General features: G+C 36.2%; 1 protein-coding gene across 2 annotated transcripts in view; it reads right to left on the reverse strand.

The window, feature by feature from the left end:
• Positions 1-27334, reverse strand: part of SPEN (spen family transcriptional repressor) — a 77576-nt gene that overhangs the window by 44547 nt on the left and 5695 nt on the right. Inside the window, exons 2-3 of one of the 2 annotated variants that reach the window (XM_054579694.1) lie at positions 8540-8860; positions 4970-5446 (exon numbers count right to left, since the gene is read on the reverse strand). In XM_054579694.1, coding sequence (XP_054435669.1) covers positions 4970-5446; positions 8540-8860 — 798 coding nt within the window. The remainder of the gene's footprint in view (positions 1-4969; positions 5447-8539; positions 8861-27334) is intronic. The other variant, XM_054579695.1, reaches the window with a different exon arrangement.

Here is a 27334-nt window from a genome sequence, read left to right on the forward strand (position 1 = left end):
TCTGAATGCTCCCAAAACAGACTTCACTTGTTATCCCCCCAAATCAATAAACATCTAATCACTGATTCTCACATTTAGTTTGCCTAATTTATGTTTTCAGTGATCTCTGAGCACAGGTATCTTCTCTTTACACACTCAGAGTACCAAAAAACCTCATTTCAACTTAAGTAATTCATCTTAAACTGACAGGTATAAACAGAATAGCAAAGCAGAAAAAGGTTGGTATTATGTAATAAAACCAATTTAATTAATTTCTACTCTCACTTCAATCCTATGCAGTTACAAACAGAAGAGCCAGGAGGGTAAAAAAAAAAAGTCATGGTTTCTAATCACCAATTTCCCAAATATGGTTTAATTTCATTTATGTATTTTTTCTGACATTAGAAGGCATTATTTTAGTTGTAGTGACTTTCTTCTGATTTAAAAAAAAGAATACAAACTATTTTGTCCCCACAAAATAGGGACAAAATAAGGAAGCACAATATAACAAAATTTTATCTCCAACTAAATCCAGAAATTATCTGCCCATTCATTATTATAGGTCACTGTTGATGATTAAAATTCAGACAACTGTGTTTTTATAATTAAACATTATACTAATCACCAAAAAAAAGCTAATTATTAATTCATTTAACATTTTAAGAAACTGACTTTTATACTTCACATATGTAAACTGTTGCTGTCTGATAGTTTCATACCAAATTGTACAGCCAGTTAATAAAGCAAGCATTCCTTCCTTCAATAAACATTCTAAAGAAGCATACTTGTAAAATAAGAGAAAAGAAGGTACACTGCTAGTATCATTTTTTATACACAGTGGCATCATTCTCAGGTTTCCCTCTCACTTTTTCAGCCTCTTCCTATTCTTTCACAAGGCTCCAAGGTAACAATTTTGAAAAATTTCCTACACGAACCTGAAAGGAAATTCTCTCATAACTAAAATAAACTGCAAAACTTTACATTTTTGTCATAGAGTAATATATGCCTATATTAACATTAAATAACAACACCTAACACTGAGTTCAATAACAATACCCCCCGTAACAATGAACCTAAGCCCAATTTTGAGATATCTGCAACAATAATAATCACCTGTGGATTTTGACTGGCAACGAAATAACTCATACTGTTAATACTACTGTTTTGTGTTGCCTACTTTCATAATGGGAGGCAATGCTTAATTTCAGTTACAGGTTAGGGAAAAGAGAATTTTTCCCTCATCCAAGTTCAGAGGCTCTTAGACAGCCTAATCACCTTTGGCTATGATCAAAGTAAACAACTAAGGAAAAAGTTCAGTCAAAACTACTTTGAGCCCTGACTGGTGTGGCTCAGTTGGCTGGGCATCCTTCCACAACCGGAAAGGATACAAGTTCAGTTCCAGATCAGGGCTCCTACCTGGGTACTGGTGCAGATGAGAGGCAACTTATCGATGTTTCTCTCTCACATGGATGTTTCCCTATTCTTCTCCCTCCCTTCCCCTCTCTCTAAAAATAAAAAATAAACAAAATCTTTTTAAAAAATTACCTTGCACTGTCTGGCACAAGCCTGAGAACCAAAATGTCATGGGTTCCATTCCCAGTCAAGGCACATGCCTGGGTTGCAGGCCTGCTCCCCAAATTGGAGGTGTGCGAGAGGCAACCAACAGAAGTTTCTCTCTCACACATCAATGTCCCCCCCCTTTCCCCTCTCTCTAAAAAATAAATAAAATTTTTAGAAAATAAACTACTTTGAGATATTAAGAAAGTTTATAAATTAACTTCAACAGTTCCTTTGGCCTGTATTAAAGAAAATTCTTACAACATCATTTGGGCGCGGAGGGAAACTCAGTGATAGAAAACTACAGAAATAAAGTAAATTCAACATCAATTAAGGGCTTTCAAAAATAAATGCTTTTGTGAAATTTACATATTTAAATTTTTCTGTTGAAAGGAAAAGTGACTCCCTAAATGACCATGATGGAGAAAGAGACATACAGCAGTACAGGGCTGCACACCTAAAGTTTATACTATGAAGCCCCAGTTCTCAGCAGTCAAATACTGTGAATAGTTTTACAGAAACAGTAGGTGTACCACTTATACTTCACAACTAGACTGCCATTAATCCCATGTTTACTCATTTCAAATGCACTGTTAGGATACTATTCATCAAAGCTGTAACAATTAAGGGAGGTGGAGGGTGATTAATTTCCCAGTCAGTCATGCAGAAAGAACAGAAACTTGTTTCTTATAGACAAAACCAAGCCATATATTGTCTACTATAAGATGTTAATTTTAATATTTTTAAAAGACTTAGAATATCACAGCTTAACAATCATAAAGTTTTAAAGGTTACAAAAGTACCTTATTATTTCCAAAAGGATATCGAACATTCTGAATCTATTTAATATCTCAAAATAATATACTTTAAAATCAATATAATTATAGAGGAAAAGAGGACATCTGATAAAAGGGAGACTGAACCCGAGGATAAGAGATATGCTCTGAATACCAAAGGATGTTTATTTCTGTGCACTTGCTTCAATCACAATATAATGGCCAAATCTTTTAGCTATTAACATCAATATTGCTTTCTTCTTCATGTTAACTAAGAATTCTATCTCAGTATTTAAACTATTTGTTGAACATGTACTCTAAGAAGGACAATATACTGGCTCTGCAGTGAGCAAAGGAATACCTGGTACTGCTGGTTGTTATAGGACAGTACTGAAAAGCCCATCATTAAAGTTCACTCTCATTTTCCTAAGTCAACATAATCAGATTCTTAATAAATGTCTTTCCCACTTGTCCCTAGTTAGGCACTCTCACAGTCCAAGTTTTCCTTCTCCAAGTTACTGAAATAGCCTAACTAGAATCTCTCTCTTTCCTATTGTAAGTCACCACATGCCTTTTGTAAAGCACAGATCTCAACAAGCTTATCTCCCTTCTCAAAATCCCTCAATGGTTCATCTGTGCATAAAGAATAAAACCCAAAATCATTAGTCTGGTTAAGTCATTCCAAATTATCTACTATTCTCAACACATTCTTCCACCCACTTACATCTCTTCAAGTTGTTCCTTCCACCCACTATGTTCCCATGTCTAGCCTAAAACTCCCTTCTTTTTGTTAGTCCTATGTATCCCTCATAGCTCTAAATCATAAAAATTTCCAGACCTAAGCATAAACCAGGCAGCTGACAGAAGAGGAAATATTCTCTATGACTGTAATGTAGTCCCCAGGTAGATTTTCTAAGCTCATCCTGCCTTTGCCTTTGTAGCAGTTACCTTTCTGACTGTAAGAATACAACTCTTCTCTTGAGTATGTAAACAGGGCACATCCAATTCGTATCACCTTTGGGTTCAAACTTTTGAGCCTACAATGCTAAAAGCCAAATCTCAAAACACTGTAACTTCCCACTCAAGTACAATGCCATCCTGAAGGCTCTGTATAATGTTTTTCCTCTAACTTCAACACCTCCACAATCAGTTAGCTGCTCAGTAAGTTTTGATCCAATGGAATGCAGTGGCATCCCTCTAATGAGGTAGATTTGGGGAAAGTGAGTAAAACTCAGTATCTTAGACCATTCAATGTAGAAGAAAACAGGGGTATAACAAGATTTTATAATCAGTTTATAGACTTCAAATGAAGCTTGTCAATCATTATCTCAATAATACACAAAATGAAATTGAGAAGTAAACAACTTTTCACCTGTGTCACAGAGCTAGAAAGCTAGAGCCAGAACCTAACTCTCCCAATTTCCCAAAGTGCGTGCTTGCTTCATTATAATATGTTACATCTTCCAAAATCTTTGAATTATATCTAGACATATAAAATGTTTTCATTTATTATTTCGAGTTAGAACATTTAGGAGGCCTAAAAGGAGCCATTACTCAATTGTATGATCATTTACTTAAATTAATTCTAAGCAGACAATACTAAAAGAGAAATGATTAATCTGAGCATTTTAATAAGGTCAAACCATTTGTATCCTGTAAAATACACACCATTTATATTTAAAATTAGGATATCTAGGATTTGCAGGCTGAGTAACAGTAACTGGAAATGGGAAAGGCTCAGACTATCAACATTTGTAGCAGTAATAATAGCTAGCAATTATTAAAGACAGTATTTACTTAACATATATAGGTAACCAAGCTAAGCACATTACATACATTTTCATTTTGATCTTCACAATAACTTTATAAAGTACAGTTCTTATAAAAGATGAGAAAGCTGAGGCCTAGGCAGCTTAAATAACTTGTCCAAGATTATAACCGTAGTAAACTATACCATCTACACAGATCTGTGATTTCAAAACCAATATACCTAACCTCTAAGCTATTTCCTGTTAAGATTACCTACATTATTTTCATCTTTAAAATAAAATGCCTTTGTAAAAAAATTCCCAACTAATGCAATCAGCTTACTCAGTCTTAGTTAACAGGCAAGTAACAACCTGCATTTAAAGAAAGCTGTTCTCCTTGAATTTATAAATTGATTACAACCCTGATGTTAAAATTAGTTAAAATGTATTCTTAAGTTGATTTAGTCATTGATGATAAATGTGTCAACAATATTACTTCACCAATACACTTTTAAGAAAACTGATTTTACAAATTTTGAACCAGAATTAACAGAGAAGTTAGCATTACATACCCAGAAAATTAAAAACTTAAAATACCACATTTTCAGTGGCACAAAATCTGCTTCACACACCTAAGGTTACCACTTTTCTTCCTTTTTGACAATTTTAATACTGAGCATCTGGAGGATGAAACAGTATTTGCAAATCATCACTTAGCTTTGGGTAGTTCACAGAACGGTTAATTCAATCACCGCACACTAATCAGTTTATTCACTCATTGCACACATGATCCAAGATTACTCTCTTTTAAAAATATTACTATGTTAAAAATCATTACCACTGATCATCAAGAATTTGTGACAATTCATTCAACAGCTCATCTGTTATAACAAAAGGCTGTTAACCTACCTGTCACTGCTGGTACTACTGCTGCTGCTGATTGAATCGCTACTGGAGGATCTACTCCTAGAGCCGCTGCCGCTAGGGGACCTGGTAGGTCTAGACGCTTGGCTCGCCAGCCTCTGAGGAGACTGATTTCTAGACTGGGATGAATGTGGTGACCGACTCCTGCTGTGCTGGTAATTCCGCTCTGGCCTTCTGCCTCGTACCTCCCGGGTTATATCATCCCTGTAGATATCCCTGTGTACCACACTGGGCAGTGTAAACTGCTCCCGAGCCCTAGGTTCATATCGGGGGTCATGAGCATCAAAACGGTTTGGACTTCGACTCCGAGAAGAATAATAGAGCCCATGTTGTAAAGTCCGCTCGCGAGGATCTCTATAGTAATCCTGATCGTAATGTCTTGTCCGATCAAATCCTCCCGTCCCCCGTTCATGGTGTCCATAGGCACTATGTTCATAAGCACGCTCCCTGTTATCTGAAGCCCTGCATTTTAGGAGGGGGAAAAATATTTAATCAATCAGAAAAGGGCAGGCAAAACTAAAAGCAAGTCATGCAAACATTTACTTCAGCATTGTCTGCCTCTGCAACTAGCTGGTATCTTCTAAACAGCATTAACCTACTTAGTAAGCAAACACTAACCAGTTTATAACTTTACTTGACTCCAAAACTTACTTTCACAACTGAGCAATCATTGTTTTAATTGTATACTGGGCTTTCATGGCTAGTGCTCTGCAAGTCGTACTCTTTTTAATCGGGATTTTCTGGTTTATATACAGAAATATGCATATGCCATTTTTTTATTTTAAGTTTAATGGAACAAGAAGAGACTATCATCTCAATATGAAAGTTGTCTATCTTTCATCTCATTAAACATACACCAAACTTTTATTTACTTTACAAATTTATTTTAGGCAAAACTGCCATGAAATTTAACATAGTCATGAAAGCCCTATTATGATGTATGTCCCACCTGTAGGAGGGCATTTTTCAAAGAAGTCCAGAAAAAAACTTTAAATGTAACTTTGCCTCATTAACTTTCGACTTCTTTGGGTAATTACAAAATTTACTAGATTATATAAACTGCTGTGTCCAAACAATCATATTTAATAATAAAAATAGAATCTTAAAAATAAACAAAAAACCCACTTAGGATCAAAATATTGGGTTGCCACATGCTATTTTATGGTAAATTTAACTAATTAAAGAATAAAGGTTATTTCATCTCCTTGTGCTATCAAATTCCACAGAATTTTTTAAATGCCTATTCCATGATCCAGTTTTTCTCTATGTACTTAATGGTTATATGAAATATGTTGACTTAGCATTTAGCTATACTGGGATGAAATTACACAACTTTGGGACTGTAAGATTCTCTAAGGTTGCTATTAGCAATGGTTTAACTTTAAATTTTTTTTCCATAGGACGTATCTGTCAACCTAAGAGTACAAAAATTGTTGCATGTACAATTTCACACATGCAATCAAGTGTTAGTATTTAAAACTAAGTAAAATCCTATAAAGAATCTTAATTTCTCCACTTTTGTAGGAAACCAGAACTCATTTCCTGAGTCCCTGGAAAGACCACCACTTGAATTTCAACTTAAGGTTAAGTTTCTTCTCTATATTATCTTTGGAATTCTTCTATCAAAAGAGATTAAGGAATTATGGAAGATATAAAAGAATTAGAATCTCTCCAAAAAAGAATAGCCAGCAAAAATCTTACAATAGTGTCCCCAATACATGTCTAGATTCCAAATCTCTCCACTAATTTTAATTTTACCCACCATTTCACTTAGCAGAAAACATACCTTCTTATGCTGTTTTTGTTTTTTGCAGCTATTATAAAAAGCAACTGGCATGACAAAAACAATCAATAATAGTATCTTTCCAACTTAAATATATTAAATTACTTTCTCCTTTTTTATTCACTACATGTATGGAATTTGAATAGATATTTCGGTGTCTAACAAACAAGAGGGTTTCCTTTGAAGCTTTAGAGAAAATTTCATAAATAATTCTTTTAGCCCCCTATCAAATATTAATCAGTGAAAGCTCTTATTAATGATATAACCGAAGGAATAGGCAATAAATAGTTCTAGGAGAATTACTACTACAACTAGTATTTTAAAAATATGCAAAATTCTTATCCATTAAGAAGATACAGAAGGCAGGCACAAGAGCTAACAGAGCTGAAATCTAATAGCTATTCTTTGATTCATCTATTAGTACTAAATATTTCTAAAGTTAGTGGGAAAAAAAGAGAGAGTTTGACTTGGGTTAGGAGAGGGGCTAATATACACAGGTCAGGACATACCAACCTTTTCCAAGTGTGGAAACACGACCTATAATCCCAATTAAATCTAGGGAGAGAATTGTGAACATAACTTCCCCAATTTTGGCCCCTCTTATGGGGGTAATCCACCTTCTTAATGGGCAAGGGTGTCAAATGATATTTAGATGAACCACAAGGAAAAAAAAATCTTAGTGATCAGATAAAATAATTCCACTGGAAGCAAGTAGTCCCAGACAAACTGTAACTCTCAAACCCCCAGACTTCTTTCTTGAGATAGTAGACAATTATAAATTGATCCGCATTCATAAAAATTTCCAGCCCTAAGTATGAATCAGGCAGCTGACAGAAGAGGAAATATCCTCTATGATTCCAACAAATGAGGAAGGCACAGTTGCTCGCCAATAGTTCACCTTTGTAGCCATCCAGAACAGTCCATTTTGATTGCTGTATCCACAACTGATCGTCACCATGTGTTCAAAGCTAAAGTACCTTTAATTGGACAGCAACTTGCTTAAGAAAGGAGATAGTAACCCTCTTCTCCTGGGCTAATGGAATCTTGACTGTATGACATCCCATACATTCCAGAAATTAGAAAAGAATGGCTATATTCCAGATTTAGGAACGTTCATCACCTCAAATTTTCCCAATTCCATCAGGGAGTATAATTCCAACATGGAAACAGAGTAGATCCACAATGGGAAAAATCAAACATTGCCTTCATTCTTCTTCCTCCAAGTATAAATTTCCAGGTTAAAGTATTGTTTGTAGAATCCAAGGGGTTGAATTATGGTCTGCTAGGTTTTATGGTGACAATCCATTTCATTTGTACACTTTATATAATGAAAACTGAGAAGCAGATATTAACTTCTAAGAGAATCTGTAGGCTCTAATATTCCAGAAATATTCCATATAGTATAACCACAAACTCTGTAGCCAAATAGCTCCATCAGGTAAAAGGGATATATCCACGGAAGGCCTTAACATCATCCAAGAGAAGAAATAATTAATTCTAGAAGACAGGTAACTCCAAAAATGATGCTGCCATATAAAATCTTCCATCACTTTATATCTCAGGAGTAGATATCCAACCAGCTGCAGGAAATATCCTCTATGATTCCATAAGATACCAGCCACTGGGATAGAAATAACTTCCGTTTCCAACCCAAAATAGGAAACATTGAGAATGCCCAAAACTTTAAATCCATCTGGGGCCCCTAAATATGAGTTTCTGTTTCTCACCATATCAAATACAAAATACCTGCCTACAGAAACCTTGGAACTTACCCATCAAGTCTCCGCTCATAACGTCCTTCTCGTGCATGAAGTGATGGTGGGGGGCCATAAGCAGGCCCTCCACCACCTCCTCTGAACCCAGAAACCTCTCTACTACGAGATGTTATGGAAACTGTATCATCCAATCCCCGAGCAGCACTTGGAATGGTGCCTGGTTCATTATAATCCGTGCGTAGGTCTCTATCTCCCATTTTGTTGACTGAGTTGTGAGCTTTCTGTGCACTTTTGATGTCCACAAAATCCACAAAGGCAGCCACTCCTCCTTCAGATCCCCTCTTAGGGAGAATTTTGACACTTTCCACGCGGCCATATCTGGAAAAAATAAAGACAGCATTATTGTTGCATATCAGTAATTTTCAAAAAATAGTTTTTCAAACTTTGTTTCTTATTTTTAGATAATCTACATTATGTATGTATAGGGGAGGGGTTTGCAAAGTGACATTTTAAATGGCTTTTACACTCACATTTTCCTTTTTTAAAATATTTTATTTATTTATTTTTTGAGAGAGGGAAAAGGAGGGAGAAATAAAGAAAGAGAAACGTCGCCTGGTGGCCCCCAACTCGGGACCTGACCCTCAACCCAGGTATGTGCCCCTCCCAGGAATAGAAACGGCAACCTTTTTGGTCCACAGGCCAGTGCCCAATCCACTCTGAGCCACACAAGCTAGGGCTCACATTGTTCTTTCTTAGGGAAAATATTTACAAATGTTTTCACCACATTATTTTACTACTCTCGTTTCTTAAATATAATATTTACTAAACTACCTTTTACCTTTCTAGAACACTTAGCTGAAATAAATCTTTCAGAAGTTTTTAGGAGGTTGTACTTTCTAAAAGGGGATAGTGAGCCTAAGAATGACCAAAGTAACTTAGAAATCTTAAAAGATTTTTATTAAAAATCATAACTAGAAAGTTATTCTACATATTTCATTTTAAGTCATTAAGTGCAAATGACCTTACTGAAAAATGAGATTTCAAATATTCCTTACCTGAAGGCAAAATAACACCAAATATTTTGTGTGTCCATTTACAAAAGAACAGTCTAATTCTTTTAAAGTGATTTTTTACTATTTAATTTTCTTTTCTAACAGGTTAAGAAAACTGCTAAAATTTGTAAAGTAAGTATAATTAAAATTATTTTTCATGTTAAGTTAATAAATCTAAGGAAATCTTTTGATAAACCGTATGTTCTCATTTTTATTTCAAAAAACTGTTTGCTATATATGTTAAGAAAAATTTTAGGGCACCTTTTTTATTTTGAAGCATATATGTTAGGCAGAAATATAAAATTATTTGGAATAAAAGAATTCATGAAAATTCCACAAATTTCAGTAGGAGTTAATGTACTTTCAATCTGGCCTTTTAGAAAGACAGGCACAGCACTTTTAAATACAGCACGCTTTTTCTCTGACAACTGAAGATCATAATTTTACACTCCCCCTGAAGAAGCTGACAACATGAGAAAGCAGAAATTTTCTTTTTATATCCACTAATATAGTTTAAGTTATTACCTCTCACAGAGGAAATACAATCATAAAATCCAGTTTCAAAAGGCAACTGAACTAGAAGGAACAAAATTACTTGGTATAAATGAATTGATAAAGGATCTTTTTAACTTCAGGGAGGAAATGGCAGAAATTGAAATAGTTCTTTCCATACAAACATTAAAAAATACTTCCAGTGTATCTGACAAAGGTCTTATATCTAGAATACAAGTAATCTTACAACTCAACGTATTTTTTTAAACAGGCAAAACACTTCACCAAAGACATACAGATGGCAAATAAAGCACAGGAAAGATGCTAAAAATCATTAGCTATTAGGAAAATGCAAATCAAAAACAGATGACATAACACTTCACACCCACTAGGATGGCTAGTATTTAAAGAAGAAAAAAAAAGAACAGAACAAGTGTTGGCAAGGATGTGGAGAAATTTGAAACCTTGTATATAGCTGGTGGAACTGTCAAATGGCACAGCCGCTGTGAAAAATTTGGCATTTGCTCAAAAAGTTAAGCGCAGAATTACCATATGATCTAACCATTCTAATCACAGGCATATACCCAAAAGAAATGAAAACTGGGGCTCAAACACATATGCGCAACACCATGTTCATTGCAGCATTATTCACAATTGCCAAAAGATGCAGACTCCAAGTGTCCATCAACAACAGATGAGTGGCTAAACAAAATGGGGGGGGGGGGCGTGTATTACAATGGAAATTACATTAAGACATAAAAAGAAATGAAGTTTTGATTCATGCTGCAATATGGATAAACCCTGAACATATACTAAATTTTTAAAAGCCAGACACGAAAGGGCAGTTTATGATTTCACTTATGAAAGTCATCTAGAACAGGCAAATTCATAGAGATATTAAGTAGAATATAGGTTACCAGGGGCTAGGGGTAGGAAGAAATGAGGAGTTACTGCTTAATGGGTACAGAGTTTCTGTACAAGATGAAAAACATTCTAGAGATAGATAGTAGTGATGGTTATATAACATTGTCAATGTACTTAATGCCAATGAGTTATACACTTACAATGATTAAAATAAATTTTATATTATGTACATTTTACCACATATACACATACAAGGCTTATCACTAAACCCAAGGTGATGTAGATTTTTCTTCTGTTTTTTCAAAAAAAAGAGCCCTGCCCTGGCTGGTGTAGCTCAGTAGATTGAGCACAGGCCTGTGAACCAAAAGGCTGTCAGTTCGATTGCCAGTCAGGGCACATGCCTGGGTTGCAGGCCAGGTCCCCAGTAGGAGGTGCATCGGAGGCAACCACACATTGATGTTTCTTCCCTCTTTCTCCCTCTTTTCCCCTCTAAAAATAAATAAGTAAAATATTTTTTTAAATTAACATAAAGCTAAGAAATTGTGCTTGATTGCTACAAGCTGCAGTATAAAACAATCTAATAGGTCTATCTTCAAAAACACAGTTAAAAAATACTAAGTCTGTTTCTATTTGGCCAAAAATCTTCACCATCAAAAATATTAAATTGACTTCTGGCCAAGATAGAGGCATAGATAGATACATTTTGTCTCCTCGCACAACCAAAAGAAGGACAATAACAAATTTAAAAACAAAAAATAACCAGAACTGCCAGAAAATCTAAATGTATGGAAGTTCAACAACCAAGGAGTTAAAGAAGAAATATTCATCCAGATCAGCAGGAAGGATGGTGAGGTCGTGCAACAAGGGGTTGGCTGGCAGACTATGCAGCCCCACATTTGAGTGTGGATAAACCGCTGGGGAAAGAGACAGACTGCACAATCCAGAGTTCCAGTGTGGAAAAAGAAAGCCTCAAAACCTCTCACTGTAAAAACCTGTGGGGGATGCAGCAGTGGGAGAAACTCCCAGCCTCAGAGGAGAGTCTGTTGGAGATCCACAGGGTCCTAAAACATACACACACCCACCTACCCAGGAATCAGCACTAGAAGGGCCCATTTTGCTTGTGGGTAGTGGGGAAGTGACAGAAAGCCAGCGGAGAGTGGAGCAAGCAGCATTGTTCTCTCTCAGACCCCTCCCCCACACACAGTGTCACAATGCGGGAGGGGCAACCCACCCCAGCAAATAGCTAACGCTCTGCCCCTTACAACATAACAGGTGTGCTGAGTCAAAGAAATACGGCCCAAATGAAAGAACAGATAAAAGCTCCAAAAATAGAACTAAGTGATGAAGAGATAGTCAACCTATCAGATGCACAGTTCAAAACACTGGTAATCAGGATGCTCACAGGAATGGCTGAGGATGGTCACAAAATGGAGGAAAAAGTGAAGGCTACACAAAGTGAAATAAAGAAAAAGATACAGGGAACCAACCGTAAAGGGAAGGAAACCGGGACTCAAATCAACTACTGAGAGCAGAAGGAAGAGAGAAACATTCAACCAGAACAGAAGGAAGAAACAAGAATTCAAAAAAAATGAGGAGAGGCTTAGGAACCTCTGTGACAACTTTAAACGTTCCAACATCGGAATCAGAGGGGTGCCAGAAGGCGAAGAGCAAGAGCAAGAAATTGAAAAATTATTTGAAAAAATAATGAAAGAGAACTTCTGCAATCTGGCCAAGGAAATAAGACTTTCAGGAGAGCCAGGAAGCTCAGAGAGTCCCAAAGAAGTTGGACCCAAGGAAGCACACGCCAAGGCACATCATAATTACATGACCCAAGAGTAAAGAGAAGGAGAGAATCTTAAAAGCAGCAAGAGAAAAGGAGAGAACATCTACAAAGACGTTCCCATAAGACTATCAGCTGATTTCTCCAAAGAAACCATGCAGGCGAGAAGGGGCTGGAAAGAAGTATTCAAAGTCCTGAAAGGCAAGGACCTACATCCAAGATTACTCCATCCACCAAAGCTATCCCTTAGGATGGAAGGGCAGATAAAGTGCTTCCCAGATAAGGTCAAGTTAAAGGAGTTCATCATCACCAAGCCCTTATTACATGGAACGTTAAAGGGATTTATCTAAGAAAAAGGAGATCAAACACTATGAACGGTAAAATGACAACAAACTCAAAGCTATCAACAACTGAACCTAAAAAAAGCCAAAAACAAAAAACAAACTAAGCAAACAACAGGAACAGAATCACAAAAATGGAGGGTTATCAGTGGGAAGGGAGAGGGGGACGAATGGGGGAAAAGGTACAGGGAATAGGAAGCATAATTGGTAGGTACAAAATAGACGGGGAGGTAAAGAATAGTATAGGAGATGGAAAAGCCAAAGCACTTCTACGTACAACCCATGGACATGAACTAAGGTAGGTAGGGAATGCTGGTGGGTGGGGGTTGCAGGGTGGAGGGGAAAAAAGGTTTGGAGAAAAAAATGAGACAACTGTAATAGTATAATCAATAGAATATATTTTAAAATATTAAATTGAACAAAATACACTGTACAGTATTCTTCTACATTTTAAAAACAGAATTTAAAAATTACATGAAATAATGTAATAAGGTTTGCTGAAATGTCTCATCTCCTTCCAACATTTGACAATTTATATAATAATCACTGACCATCAAAAAGAGCAGTTCCTTGAAGAACATAATTTCAATGTTAATGGTTTCAGATTTACATTTGAGAACAATATGATATAGTGGAGGAAAGTCATGAGTATGAGAAAAGAGACTAATGTTCTGATCCTGACTCAATTAATAATTATATGGTTTTTAACAGGCACTGTTCTAGACACTTGATGACTATCAGGGACCAAAATGGTGATCCCTAGTCTCATGAAATTTATTTACAACTTTTTAAAAGATTTTACTTATTTCTTTTTAAATAAAGGGGAAGGGAGGGGAAAAGAAAGAAAGAGAAACATCAATGTGTGAGAGATACATCGACTGGCTGCCTCTCAGAAGACCCCAACTGGGGATCTTGCCCAAAGCCCAGGCATGTGCTCTGACTGGGAATCGAACTTACTACCTTTTGGTCAGTAGGCCTATGCTCAATCCACCGAGCTAAACCAGTCAGGGCTATTTACAATTATTTTAAATTTTTTTTGTTTGTTTTTTTGAGAGAGAGAGAGGGAGCCAGGGAGAGAGGGAGGAAGGAAGGGATTTGTTGTTCCACTTATTGATGCATTCACTGGTTGCTTCCTGTATGTGCCCAGACTGGAGATCGAACCCACAACCTTGGCGTATGATGCTCCAACCAACCGAGCCACCGAATAGGCAAAAAGATGATTCCTCCTATTTTACATTGTTTTCATCAACCCAGGAAACTTACTCCATAATTTCCAAAGCAACACTAATTACATAAAGCTAAAGATTATTAAGTATGCTAAAATTCAATGAATTCTCTCAGTACCCCTTCTTTTCAGAAGGCACTGTGTTCAACCATTACTGGCTGGGTTATCAGTAAGAATGCAATAGTTAATTTTAATCCTAGCTTCTACAACTGACCCTACTAATAAGCAATAGCAAACAATAGCCACAAACTTAGTTGTCATAGATGCCCTTCTAGTAAAGAATGTTCCTCAAGTCATTCCTGAAACGTAACAGGTCCACTCCACTGATGAGATAATGCAGTCAAATTTTGAAGCCACTCACTCCTCCTTTGCCCAGTTAACTCCTAGAGTTAAAAGATCACATCTGAGTCTTTTATGATTACTGCTCTGTTTCCAGGTGAAGATACCTCCTCTAAATATCAATGTTGTCCTACTATTCCAGACAGAGTTACAGGATTGTAAATAATCTCTTAGAAGAGGCATGCAATTAAACTAGACACCCACTTTCCAAAAATTACTTACTTAATCAAACTACCAATGGCTTTAGTATTGCCCACGTTTCTAACCTTCTATCCCATCACGGCCAAGCTGTTCTTTATTAAAAAGCAAATAATCAGTAAGTATGGACAGACAGAAAGTGAAGTGCTGGCAGAGTTGCTCAGATGGTTGGAGTGTCATCCCTTACACCACAAAGTTGCGGGTTCGATTCCTGATCAGAGCACATACCTAGGTTGCAGGTCTGATCCCCAGGTGGGACACGTACTGGAGGCAACTGGAAAGAAACTGATCAATGTTTCCTTCACTATCTCTCCCCCCCACCCTCTAAAATCATTGAACATATCCTCACATGAGGATTTAAAAGTTTTTTGTTTTGTTTTTTTAAAAGGAAAAAAAGTGAAGGGCAAATGAACATGCCATAAGGGATAAAAAGGCTTAAGAGATCAATATTAAAGCTTGATCAGGATGCCTATAATAACAGAGAAAATAAATGGTGTGTTTGTTTTTATTATAAAAAGACAAAATCATTCTACTTTGGAACTAGTTGGATCATAACCACCAAACTATCTGGACATGGAGTAACATCAACACTCACATCACCTTTTTGTACAAAAATATCTTATTAAGAAATTACTAATGTATAAATCAACCTTTAGCCCTGGCTGGTGTGGTTTGGTGGATTGAGCGCCGGCCTACTGACCGAAGGGTCGCTGGTTTGATTCCCAGTCAGGGCACATGCCTGGGTTGCGGGCCAGGTCCCCAGTTGAGGGCGTGCAAGAAGCAACCACACAGTGATGGTTCTATCCCTCTCTATCTCCTTCCTTTCCCTCTCCCTAAAAATAAATAAAATATTTTAAATAAATAAATAAACCTTTATTTTATTTCTATATCAGTGACTAAAAATACTTCAAGTATGCTAAAAGGCAGAATCAAACACTTAAAACTGCAACACCCCCACAATTTGGACCTAACCAAATCAGATGGCAATATTTGTAATATGTCATATGCCTCAGTACAACTGTTAAAATGTTAAAAACAATAGTAAAACTTCAGCTTTAACCTTTATCTAGAACAATGAGTTTCAACCTTTTTCATCTCATGGCACACACAAACTAATTACAAAAATTCTGCAGCAGACCAAAAAATAGTATAATATTTTTTGCCAACCTGACCAAAAAAAAAAAAAAAAAAAAAAGTATAATTTTAATTCATTCACACTGGATGGCTATTGTTGTGTTAGCTGTTGTCATTTTTTAATTTGACAATCTAAGGGGAAAGAGGTCAGTGCCCCTGACTAAATAGTCAGGCACTGCATGTTCTAAAAATTCTCGCTGTACATCAGTTGAAGATCACTGGCCTAGAATGACAAGATAAATTTAAAATTTAAATTGTTAGTATGATAATGATAAATTAAAAGTTAATGGTTTTATTCTATCCAAAGACAAACATCAAAAATTGATATATACCCACAGAAAACAGGGAGAAAACATTTGCAAATTATGTAGTAAGGAACTCTTACAACTCAACAATGAAAAAGACAAAATGCATTTTTAAAATGAGCAAAGGATATAAATACGTATTTCTCCAAAGACGATATACAAGTGATTAATAAGCCTATGAAAATTTTGCTCAGCAACTTATTTTTAGGGAAATACAAACCAAAGCCACAAGATCACTTTCACATCCACTAGGATAGCTAAAATAAAAAAGATAGTAAGTGATGATGAGAATAAGGAAATACCTAAACCCTAACACATTGCTGGTGAGATTGTAAAGCAGTGCAGCCACTTTGGAAAACAGTTAAGCAGTTCCCAAAAATGTTAAACTTAGAATTATCTTATAACCTAGCAATTCCAACTCCTGGATATATATATATACCCAAGAAAAGTGAAAATGTATGTCCGCATCAAAACAGGTACAGAAATATTCACAGAAGATTTATTCATAATAGCCAAAAATGGAAACAATCAAAATATCCAACAACTGATGAATGGATTTTAAAATGTGCTATGTCCACATAATGAAATTGTTCAGCAATTTAAAAAAAATAAAGTTCTAATACATACTATACAATATGGATGAAAACTTTATGCTAAATTAAGTCAGTCAGTCACATATTGTATAATTCCATAGACATGAAAGATTCAAAACAGGCAAATTCACAGAAAAGGAAGTAAATCACTGGTTGCTAAAGGCTGGGGGAAGGGAGAACAGAGGGTTAATGGATACAGGATATCATCCTGCAGTGATGAAAATGTTCTGAAATTAGTGGTGATGGTTGGAAAACTCTGTGAATATACTAAAAACACCTAAACTGCACACTTTAAAAGGATGAATTTTATGCCATGTAAATTATATCTCAATAAAAGGATTATTAAAAGAAAAAGACAAAACAGTACATATCACTGTCCTTTAATACATAAAGATTTTGTATCTCCTTTATTCACAAGCATCCACGTTATCGCAATATAAATCAACTATATGCCATGTTTCTGCAACTGAGCACATTTGGAAGACATTTTCTATTTCAAGAATGCCTGACTGGGAAGATTAGGAAGCCACTTAGGATGACGGCTAAAATCTGCATCTTCATTTCATGGTGATACACAATTCTCTCAAAAACTCTATTGTGAAATAAATTTATGCATAAAGATTTTATAATCTATTCTTAAATAATATATTCCTCTTTTAATCACTCTATCTTCTCTATCTTTTGACTAAGGACAAATAATTCCTAAAGATAGCAAAAAAGAGAGAGAACCAGCAAAATGCAGTCAACCACAGAGACCTAGTCTCATTTTAGAAAAAGCTAATAGACCCTGAGGTGTTTTTTACTGGAGGGATGGAGGGAGAGGTATTCAAGGAAAAGGGAGAGGAGGAATGATTTGTTATAGTTTGCAGATTTCTCTGCCCCCATATATATGGGTGTACTAGTTTGCTGTAAAATCATGGGTCTAGGAGAGACTTTCAGCGTAAGGTAAAATCCCTAAGTTATAAAGGAAAAGACCACATAAAAATCAGAACTCCTAAATAGCAAAATATAGTCAAAAGACAAATGCAGAAAAAAAACAAAACTTGTAACACATGAAAATGAAATGATTTCCTAGACAAACAGTTCTCACAAATCACAGAAGACAGAGACTCAAACAAAAAACAAGAAAAATATCTGAATACGAATTCTTTAGAAACAGACATACAAATGGTAAACAAATACTAAAAAACTGCTCAATTACATTTAAAATTTTGAAAATCTAAGTTTTAAAAAAAGCGTACCACATAATACAAAAACCTAAATTTTAACAGTACCTATTTAATAATAATTAACCAGAGTAGAATATAGACACTTTCACAATACTGTGTGCAGGAGTTATATAAATTAGAGAAACCTCTTAGGAAGACAATGTAATTGTAACTAGTAAGAACTGAGTACACATCCTCAGAAATTCCATTTAGAGGAATATATCATATGCGTATAATTACATGTATCTGTGAACAGTGTACAAGATTGCTTACTACGGCACTGTTTATAACAGTAAAAAAACAAAGCAAGTGCCACTCCACTTTCTGTCGCTGTGAATTTGACTGCTCTAAGTACCTAGTATAAGTAGAATCATACAATATTTGTCCTTTTCTGAGTGCCTTATTTCATTTAGCATAATACCTTCAAGGTCCATCCATGTTGTACCATGTGTCAGAATTTCCTTTCTAAGGCTGAATAATACTCCACTGTGTGTATTCTATTTATCATATACTTAATAACATTCTGTTTATCCATTTATGGGTCATGGACAGTAGGGTTACTTCCATCTTTTGGCTATTGTGATTAATGCTTCTATGGAACATAATTGATTTTTTATATTTAAAAAAACTACTTAGCTGCAGACACAACCTGGGAACAGAAGCTGCTTTTTCCATCAAACCAAGAACCTTCTTTCTGTCACAGGACCATGGAGATAACCCATTTATTTCTTCAGACTTTTACCTACCCATGCCCAACAGAAAATAACCTAATAAGGGTGGACTCTAATTGTGTTGAGAATTGTTATCCTATATTATTGAGGCTAATAATGAGACTCAACTCATATATGTCTCTATCAGACTCCATGTAGTTACTTCCTTTGAACCATCAGTTGACCTTTAAAATGGGTTTTAACTTTGACTTGAACTTAAAATCAACTAAATGAACTAAAAAATACTATCAACATAGTATAGTTTCTATTGCCCCTCCCATCACTCCCCTTTATTTTTCCCATTTTTAAGTCAGAAAATGAAGATGGTTAAATACCAGGGTGGAGGTGGGGGGGGCATGGTTGGAGACACACACATGGACCTACTTACTTGGCTCTAATTAGAAAAGTTTAAGAAAACTTGGGAAACTGAGGATAAGTTTAATTTGACCAACAAAACTATACTCATTTGTTTACTGAATCCATGGTGAGTGCCTAGATTCATGAAAACCTGGTAATTATAGATGGCCCTTCAGAAAAGGCATTGTTTTCAGCCCTGGCTGGTGTGGCTCAGGGGCCTGCGAACTGAAAGGCTGCTGGTTCAATCCCTGGTCAGGGTACATGCCTGGGTTGCGGGCCAGGTTCCCAGTCAGGGGGCATGCCGAAAGCAACCCGTCGGATTTTCTCTCACACATCTTTGTTTCTTTCCTTCTTTCTCCTTCTCTTCCCCTCTCTCTTAAAATAAGCCTTAAAACAAGAAAAAACAATGTTTTCAATAAAGCCTGAATGACAAAATTCTTCAGAAGTGTAACAGGCACCACTACCTCAGTGGGGAGTAGGGAGGGTGCATTACTTCATGTCAATCTAATGAGAAACTAGTTTCTAAGTAAAATTAATTTTTAACAAAATAACAGTACTTAACTGGTATTTTTTTTAATATTTTATTTTATTTTATTTTTTAGAGAGAGAGGGGGAGGGAGAAAGTGAGACAAGCATCAATGTGTGGTTGCCTCTCACATGCCCCCTACTTGTGCGAGTGCCCCACCCTTGGCCCTGTTCCTGACTGGAAATCTGACAACTCCTTGCTTTGCTTCGCAGTCTGGTGCTCAATCCACTGAGCCATACCAGCCAGGGCTCAACTGGTATTTTAAACCTCTGAAAGATTATCCAATAATGAGGAGAAAAAAACCCTATGATCTTTAGATCCTAGTGGTTAGATCATAGGAAGCCTGAATCTTTTAGACCATCTTAGAAAGAATTCACACCCTGACTGGTGTGGCTCAGTTGGGCATCCTCCCCCAAAGCAAAACGGCCTAGTTCGACTCCAGGTCAGGGCACATACCTGGGTGTGGGTTCTGTCCCCAGTCAGGGAGCATGCAGAAGGCAACCAATTGATGTTTCTCTCCTTCTCTCCCTCTCTCTCTCTCTCTCCTGTCCCCTCTCTCTAAGAATAAATAAAATCTTGAAAGGGAGGGAGGGACGGAGGGAAATGTACTTTTCCAGAGAATAGGAGGGAGCAATCTATACTCCAAGAATCAAAATATATAGTGCAGGCACACAGGTAATCATTACGGCTACTAAGTTAACATTTGGACATTTGTTCTCACATTAATTCATAAATAAGTTCACAAATGCATTTGTTTTACAGAGGAATTCTCTGGAGAAAGCTCAAGAATAATTTTAAATAGAAGGCAAATGATCATGACTAACCATTTCTTAAAGTAATGAAAGTAAATAAAGCAGTTAGATGAAGGAAAAAAGGAGCAAAGCAAACTGGTCAAAAAGGGAAGGCTGGAGAGAACAAATTTAAAGTAGCAGAAGCCAAGAGACTACATAATAAATTAGCAAAAATCTACACCTGGTGTTAAAGGCTCTTTGAACGTGTGCTTCCTACCTAGCTTAATAGGACTATTATTTACAGTACAATTGCTAAAAATAAGTCTAAGCTTAAGATTTACTTCTCAGTAAAATACAAGTTTTTAAAAAGACTTTGGGAAATTTATAAATACTTCAAATATATCACTGGACTACTGACTTTTATTTCATAATACATTGTGGCTCAGGTAGAATAAAATCAAGACAAAAATGTGATCCCACCTTTTTGTAATATACATAATTTCCCTATTTTTTCATACACTACTGTGAGTACTTTTATAAAATTTTTGAAGACTACCTCCACTTCCAGATTAAGAGAATGGGTTCTTCCTTTTCACTCTTCCATCTTAAAAGGTCTTTGGATTTTTCTACTCAATTCCAATGTTTTATAAGTTTTAAGTAAACATGTTCCCATCTAAAGAACTAAAGATTGGCATGAAATTAACCCCCTCAAATTAAAAAAAACAGGCCATTTGCCCTGGTCGGTAGATCTCAGCTGGTTAGAGCGTTGTTTCAATACACAAAGGTTGCAGGTTCGATCCTCAGTAAGGAAACATACAGGAAGCAACCAGGGACTGTATATATAAGTAGAACAACAAAATTGACATTTCTCCCCTCCCCACACCCCACCTCTCTTTCTAAAATCAACTTTAAAAAAAAGTCACTAGTCTCTAAGCCAATCATTCATTAAATTAACTAAATATGCAAATTTCCCTGGTCAACAACTTAGTAATTAATTATAATTTCTAGAACTAAAAAATGTTTTCTACAAACAAAAGCCTTTTAGGAAGACTCTTCTCCGAAAAATGTTTTAAAAACAAATTTCCAATAAGATCAACACAAAGACAATCAAATATCATAACCTGTGAGACCCAAAGCTGTGATTAAATTTCCTTTTATACATCTACTTTCAGAATAGCAAAGCAAACTTATGCTAAAAATGTAAAATCTGTGTCAAAAACCAATGTGGGAAGGGTTACTTCATAATAAAAGTAGAGATGTAAGTGACAAGAAAAATTAGAGTATATCCATTCATATTTTAGATTTAGTATAAACAAAGCACACACACCAGTTTAAAGAAGTAACTGCAATATAATTTAAAACTATTTGAAACTTTACACATAATGCTTAAGCCTTGACCCAGGAAGGCTATTTTTCATTGAAGATCGTCACAGGTTGGCAGAATGATTAATTTCCTTTTAAAAAAAAAAAATGATTTCCTGTATTTATTTTGAGAGAGAGAGGAAGGGGAGGGGGGAGAGAGAGAGAGAAACATGGATGTGAGAAACATCAACTGGTTCCTCTCATACACACGCACGCACCTTGACCGCCACCAAAATGCAACCCAGGCACATGCCCTGATCAGGAACCAAACGGGAAACCTTTCACTTTGTGGGATGATGCACAACCAACTGATCCACACCAGTCAGGGTAGAAAAATTTATTTCCAAGTAACTGCTACACCAATGTTTTGTATCATGGCCACATGTTATGTCTAGATATTTAGCTCTTTTATAATCCAACTGATCATTAATGCATACTTTTTAAAAATCTTCATAGCATTCCAATGACCTTTATGTGTTATCAACAATGACAGCTATAACAAGATTTCTTAACCTGAAAAGACTTTAAAATCCAACCCAATTTATGGGAGAAATTAAATGTACCCACTTGAGATTATATGTTGAGTTAAAGTGTTGTATTTTATATACAGCATCACACAGTAATTTTTAGAAGCTTTCTATAAATGAGATTTTCACAAATCTTTTCTTTGATTAAAGTTGGGCCCACCTATATAACAGAAGTTCATATGTGTTATGGCATTTAATTCTAATTATGGGTGTGCTTGAAATTCATTTCACTGAAAGAATTCAAGTTGACTAAAAGGAACGACCTTAAGTCTAAAGATTCCATGATTTCTAGGATAAAACAGGAAAAAGCGGAGGAAAGTGAAAGCAGAAAAAAATACCCATAATAAAGGCAGCAATAGCCAAGATATAATAACAGCCTAGGTTCTGTCTACTACTGATTAATGAATAAAGATGTGATCTATAATGGAATACTATTCAGCCATAAAAAAGGAAATTTTACCATTTGTGAACATATGAATGGACCTTGAGGGCATTATGCTACGTGGAATAAGTCAGACAGAGAAAAACAAATATCATATGATCTCACTTACATGTGAAATCTAAAAAAAAAAACAAGCATAGTAGAGATTAGAGACAGAAGTGGGAAAAAGAAAGGGGGTTAAGAAATACAAACTTCCAGCTACACAATAAAATCATGGGGATGTACTGTACAGCATGGTGACTACAGTTAATACTGTATTGTATATCTGAAAGTTGCTGAAAATAAATCTTAAAAAGTCATTAGAAGAAAAAAACTTGTAACTATGTATGATGATGGATATTTAACTAGACTTACTGTAGCAATCTCTTTGCAATGTATATAAATATCAAATCTTTACAACTGAACCTAATGTAATGTTACATGTCAACTATAACTCAGTATAAAAAATAAATTTAAAAAAAAGAAAAGAAATAAGTTTGAGCTCAATAAGGTTTTGGAGGAGGTAGGGCCAGGGCAAAATTTTGCTGAAATACCACAAAAAGTGAATGAAATCCAAATAAATGGAGTAATAATGATTCCTAGTATTACTCCTAAGAAACGAACAAACTCCCTTCTCATTACCCCCTCTTCTGTGTGACTCAGCTTATAATAAAGCGCACAATGATCCAGTAATTAAGCTCACATCACAACAGTCAGTGACAGAAGTATAACCAAAATTCAAATTCTAAAAGTGGGGTAGCTCTAATCTGCTTAAAAATGGCACCAGAGGCAGGTGATCATTCATCCAAAAGCTGTCTCCTATGAGAGAAAAAAATTAAAGGCAAATCACTTCCAGTCCTACCTTGCGTCCCTTGCCTGCCCCAAATATCGGTTTCCAAATAAGAGACTAGTTAAGAGGAAGGGGATTAGACACAGAAGCAGCAAGAGCAATGTGTTCAGAGGTGGCAGAGGTTGGGGAGGCAGAGTGGGATTTTAGTTACATTGAGAACATAACTCAATGTAACTAAAGAGCAAATGAACAAATATACTGAGAATAATGGGAGTCAGGATTCTAAGTTTGAGAAAGGATTTACAAACACAGAAATGGGGAAGTTATAGTCTGCACTGTATTGAAACATGTAAACCCAGAGTTTTTTAATATATCATATAGAAGTACATGTACTGTGTATATATGTTTACATGTGCATATATACATCTTCTTAACTCTGTAGCAGTGTGTGAAACTGAGAGTCCAGATTTTGGTTTGTAAATACCATCCTACACTAAAAGGAAGCAGGACTTCGTAGAGAAACTGCTGATGCCAGTACTGGAGCAGGGAAAGCACAAGATGAGCCTTTGTTGTGACATAAAGAAAGAAATGCTTAAAGAATGATGAGACATCAAAAGGGCACAGTAGCCAGTTTGAAGCTCCCTCCCACTGATCAAATCTAGGATGATTTATGTTTCAAAATAAATAAGGTTTGGACTAAACCCCATTGAAAAAAATAAAAATCATGAGATTTCTTATCCACAGTAGAATAAATGTGGAAGGAATCACAGTAAAAGGCAATCACTTGTCAATAATAGATAAACCAAGCAAGAGTTATCAATGGATGCTAAAGCTGGTGTGTGTAGGCTTGATGATAGAGGAGACTACCGGTGTAATATTAAAATGTCTTCCCATAAAATGCTAATAAAATCAAAGGAGAATTTTGTGAAAACTTGACTAAGTGATCAAAGTTAACATCACCTATAGTAAAACGTATTTATAATGTTTACCTCCTTATATAATACTCTGAGATGGGCACAGAATCACTTCTGTGGTATCCCTGCCAAGAATGCATGACCTGATCTAGTCACGAGGTAATACTAGACAGAGACAGGCGGTGGGTCATCCTGCAGAATGAAAGAGGATTGAGTGTCGGCCTGCAAACTAAAGCTCACCAGTTCAATTCCCAGTCAGGGAACATGCCTGGGTTGCAGGCCAGGTCCCTGGTTGGAGATGTGCAAGAGGCAACCAATCGATCTCTCTCACACACACTGATGTTTCCCCCCTTCTCCTTCTCCCTCTCTTCCTCTCTCTCTAAATAAATGAATAAACAAGCAAATAGAATCTTTTTAAAAATATATAAAAGATAAAAATTAATTAAAAAAAAAAGGAAATACCTATTCTCTTTAAGACTATCAGGCACAGCCCTACCCAGCGTGCTTCAGTTGGCTGAGCGAAGTCCTGCCGGTTTCATTCCCAGTCAGGGAACATGCCCAAGATGCTGACCGGGTCCCTGGTTGGGGCATGTGCGAGAGGCAGCTGACCAATGTTTCCCTCACACATTGATGTTTCTCTCTCGCTTTCTCCCCTCCCCTCCAAAAATAAATTTTAAAAATCTTTAAAAATAAAAAAAAAGGGCTGTATCAGGCACATACATAAGAATCAGGGTTAGTATGAAAAACTGTTCCAGACTGATAAAATACGACAACCAAAGGCGACACTTGGTACTGGCTAGGATTTTAGACCAAAAAGGAAAAAGAGACTATTGGAATGGCTAGCAACATTTGAATAGGGTCTATGGATTAAGTAGTAGTATTGTGCCAATGCTGATTTCATAACTGGGAAAATTCTATGGTGCAATGCAGGAGGGGGCCCTTGTTTTAATGAGGTATATGCTGGTAATTTTAAGGAATGTAGGATTATCATGCCAGAAAATGATAAAACAGAAAAATGGAGCAAATGTGACAAAATGTTAACAATGGGGAATTTGGGTGAAGGGAATGTGGGGATTCTCTGCACTATTTCTAAACTATTTCAAAGTTAATGTGAAATTTAAAAAAACACAGGAGTGAGGTGAATCTAGGTGTGAAGAGGTCTTCATTCTGGTGTAGCAAATGCCACTTTTTCAAAGAGGACTTTCTCATCACCCCTACTCCCACTGCTTTCTATCCCTTCCTTTTTCTTCCCTCAATGCAGAATCAGCTGCGGTTAATGCTTTATGGGGCTGAAGATACATGAGATTCATTTACTATTTTTCTATGTTTGTGAATTCTCCAAGATACAATTTTTAAAAAATATATCTATAACATATATCAGTCATGTACTTATATATATGTGCATCCTCATCAATGCATTAAATAAAAGCATCTAGTAGCAGGTCTAATAGTTACTGTAATTTCCAAGCTGTGATGAGTACTACTCATACTACCATGATTACCATGATATTGCCCCTTCCTTCCTTCCTCCCTTCCTTCCTTTCTTCCTCCCTTCCTTCCTTTCTTCCTTTCTTCCTCCCTCCCTCTCTTCCTTCCTCCCTTCCTCCCTTCCTTCCTTTCTTCCTCCCTTCCTTTCTTTCTCCCTCCCTTCCTTCCTCCCTTCCTCCCTTCCTTCCTCCCTTCCTCCCTTCCTTCAGAGAGATATCAAGGGAAACAGCCATGGGAGAGAGAGACACTGATTGGCTGCTTTCCATACACACCTCAACGAGGACCAAACTTGCAACCCAGGCGTGTGCCCTGACCAGGAATTGAACTGGCAACCTTTTGGTTTGAGGGACGAAGCCCAAACAAATGGGCCACATCTGAAGGCCAAGGAACTACTACTATCTTATAATTGAAGGAAATGCTAAATTCTGATAACAGGTCAATGAAAATAATGATATAATATTTTCCTGTCCAAGTTTAAGTACCTCTTCCTAAATTCTGGTCTAAAGGATAATGGTTTTCAATGAAGGAAATAACATCCTTTGATATTATAAAGTGATAAACTTTTTCTTTATTTTAATCCAAGGAGACTTTTAAATAATCCTGAATGCAAAATAGCCTTTACTGCAGACAGCATAATTTTTAAAAATTAATGGTTGAGCCAAAAAAAACCCCTACCACCTACCAATTTATTGATTTATAAGTCACAAATCACTAGAAGCCAAATGTAATTTTGTAAAATACTAAATGCTTTCCTTTAATTTTATTTATTTATTTATTTATTTTTAGACAAAGAGAGGAGAAATACATCAATGTGTGGTTGGTTGCCTCTTGCACACTCTGCATTGGGACCTGGCTGGCAGCCCAGGCATGTGCCGTGACTGGGAATCAAACCGGTCAACCTTTGGTCGGCAGGCCGGTGCTCAATCCACTGAGACACACCAGCCAGGACCAAAATGTTTTTAAGAAGAATACAAATGTCCTAGTTTATAAATCAAAGGAATAAAATGATGGGGTGAAGGTTTAAAAAATACAATGGAGTCAATTTTAAGAATCAAAGAAATTGCCCTGGCTGTATGACTCCATTGACTGGAGCATCATCTCTTACACCGGAAGGCTGCAGGTTTGATTCCCAGTCAGGGCACATACCTAGGTTGGGGATTCAGTACTCAGTCAGGGCGTCTACAAGAGGCAACCAATCAATGTTTTTCTCTCACGTCAATGTTTCTCTCTCTCTCTCTCCCTCTTTCCCTCCCCCCACTTCTTCCTCCCCTCCCTAAGAGCAATGGGGAAAAAAATCCTCAGGTAAGGATTAAAAAGGAAGGAACTAACATACAAACGCATTATATTATATGTAGAAGTATATATATACCATGTCTAAACATGAAGAGAAATGTAACAAAGTCAATGTAAGGTATAATGAGAAAAATCTTCATTTCATTTGTCAATGTTCTCAAGTAATTCAAACTCAGCTTATCTAATATGCAGACCCAAAGAC

The sequence above is a fragment of the Pteronotus mesoamericanus genome, unplaced genomic scaffold (genome assembly GCF_021234165.1).
Source record: "Pteronotus mesoamericanus isolate MK-2021 breed Mesoamerican mustached bat unplaced genomic scaffold, CSHL_Meso_final contig_557, whole genome shotgun sequence".
NCBI classification, from domain to species: Eukaryota; Metazoa; Chordata; class Mammalia; order Chiroptera; family Mormoopidae; genus Pteronotus; species Pteronotus mesoamericanus.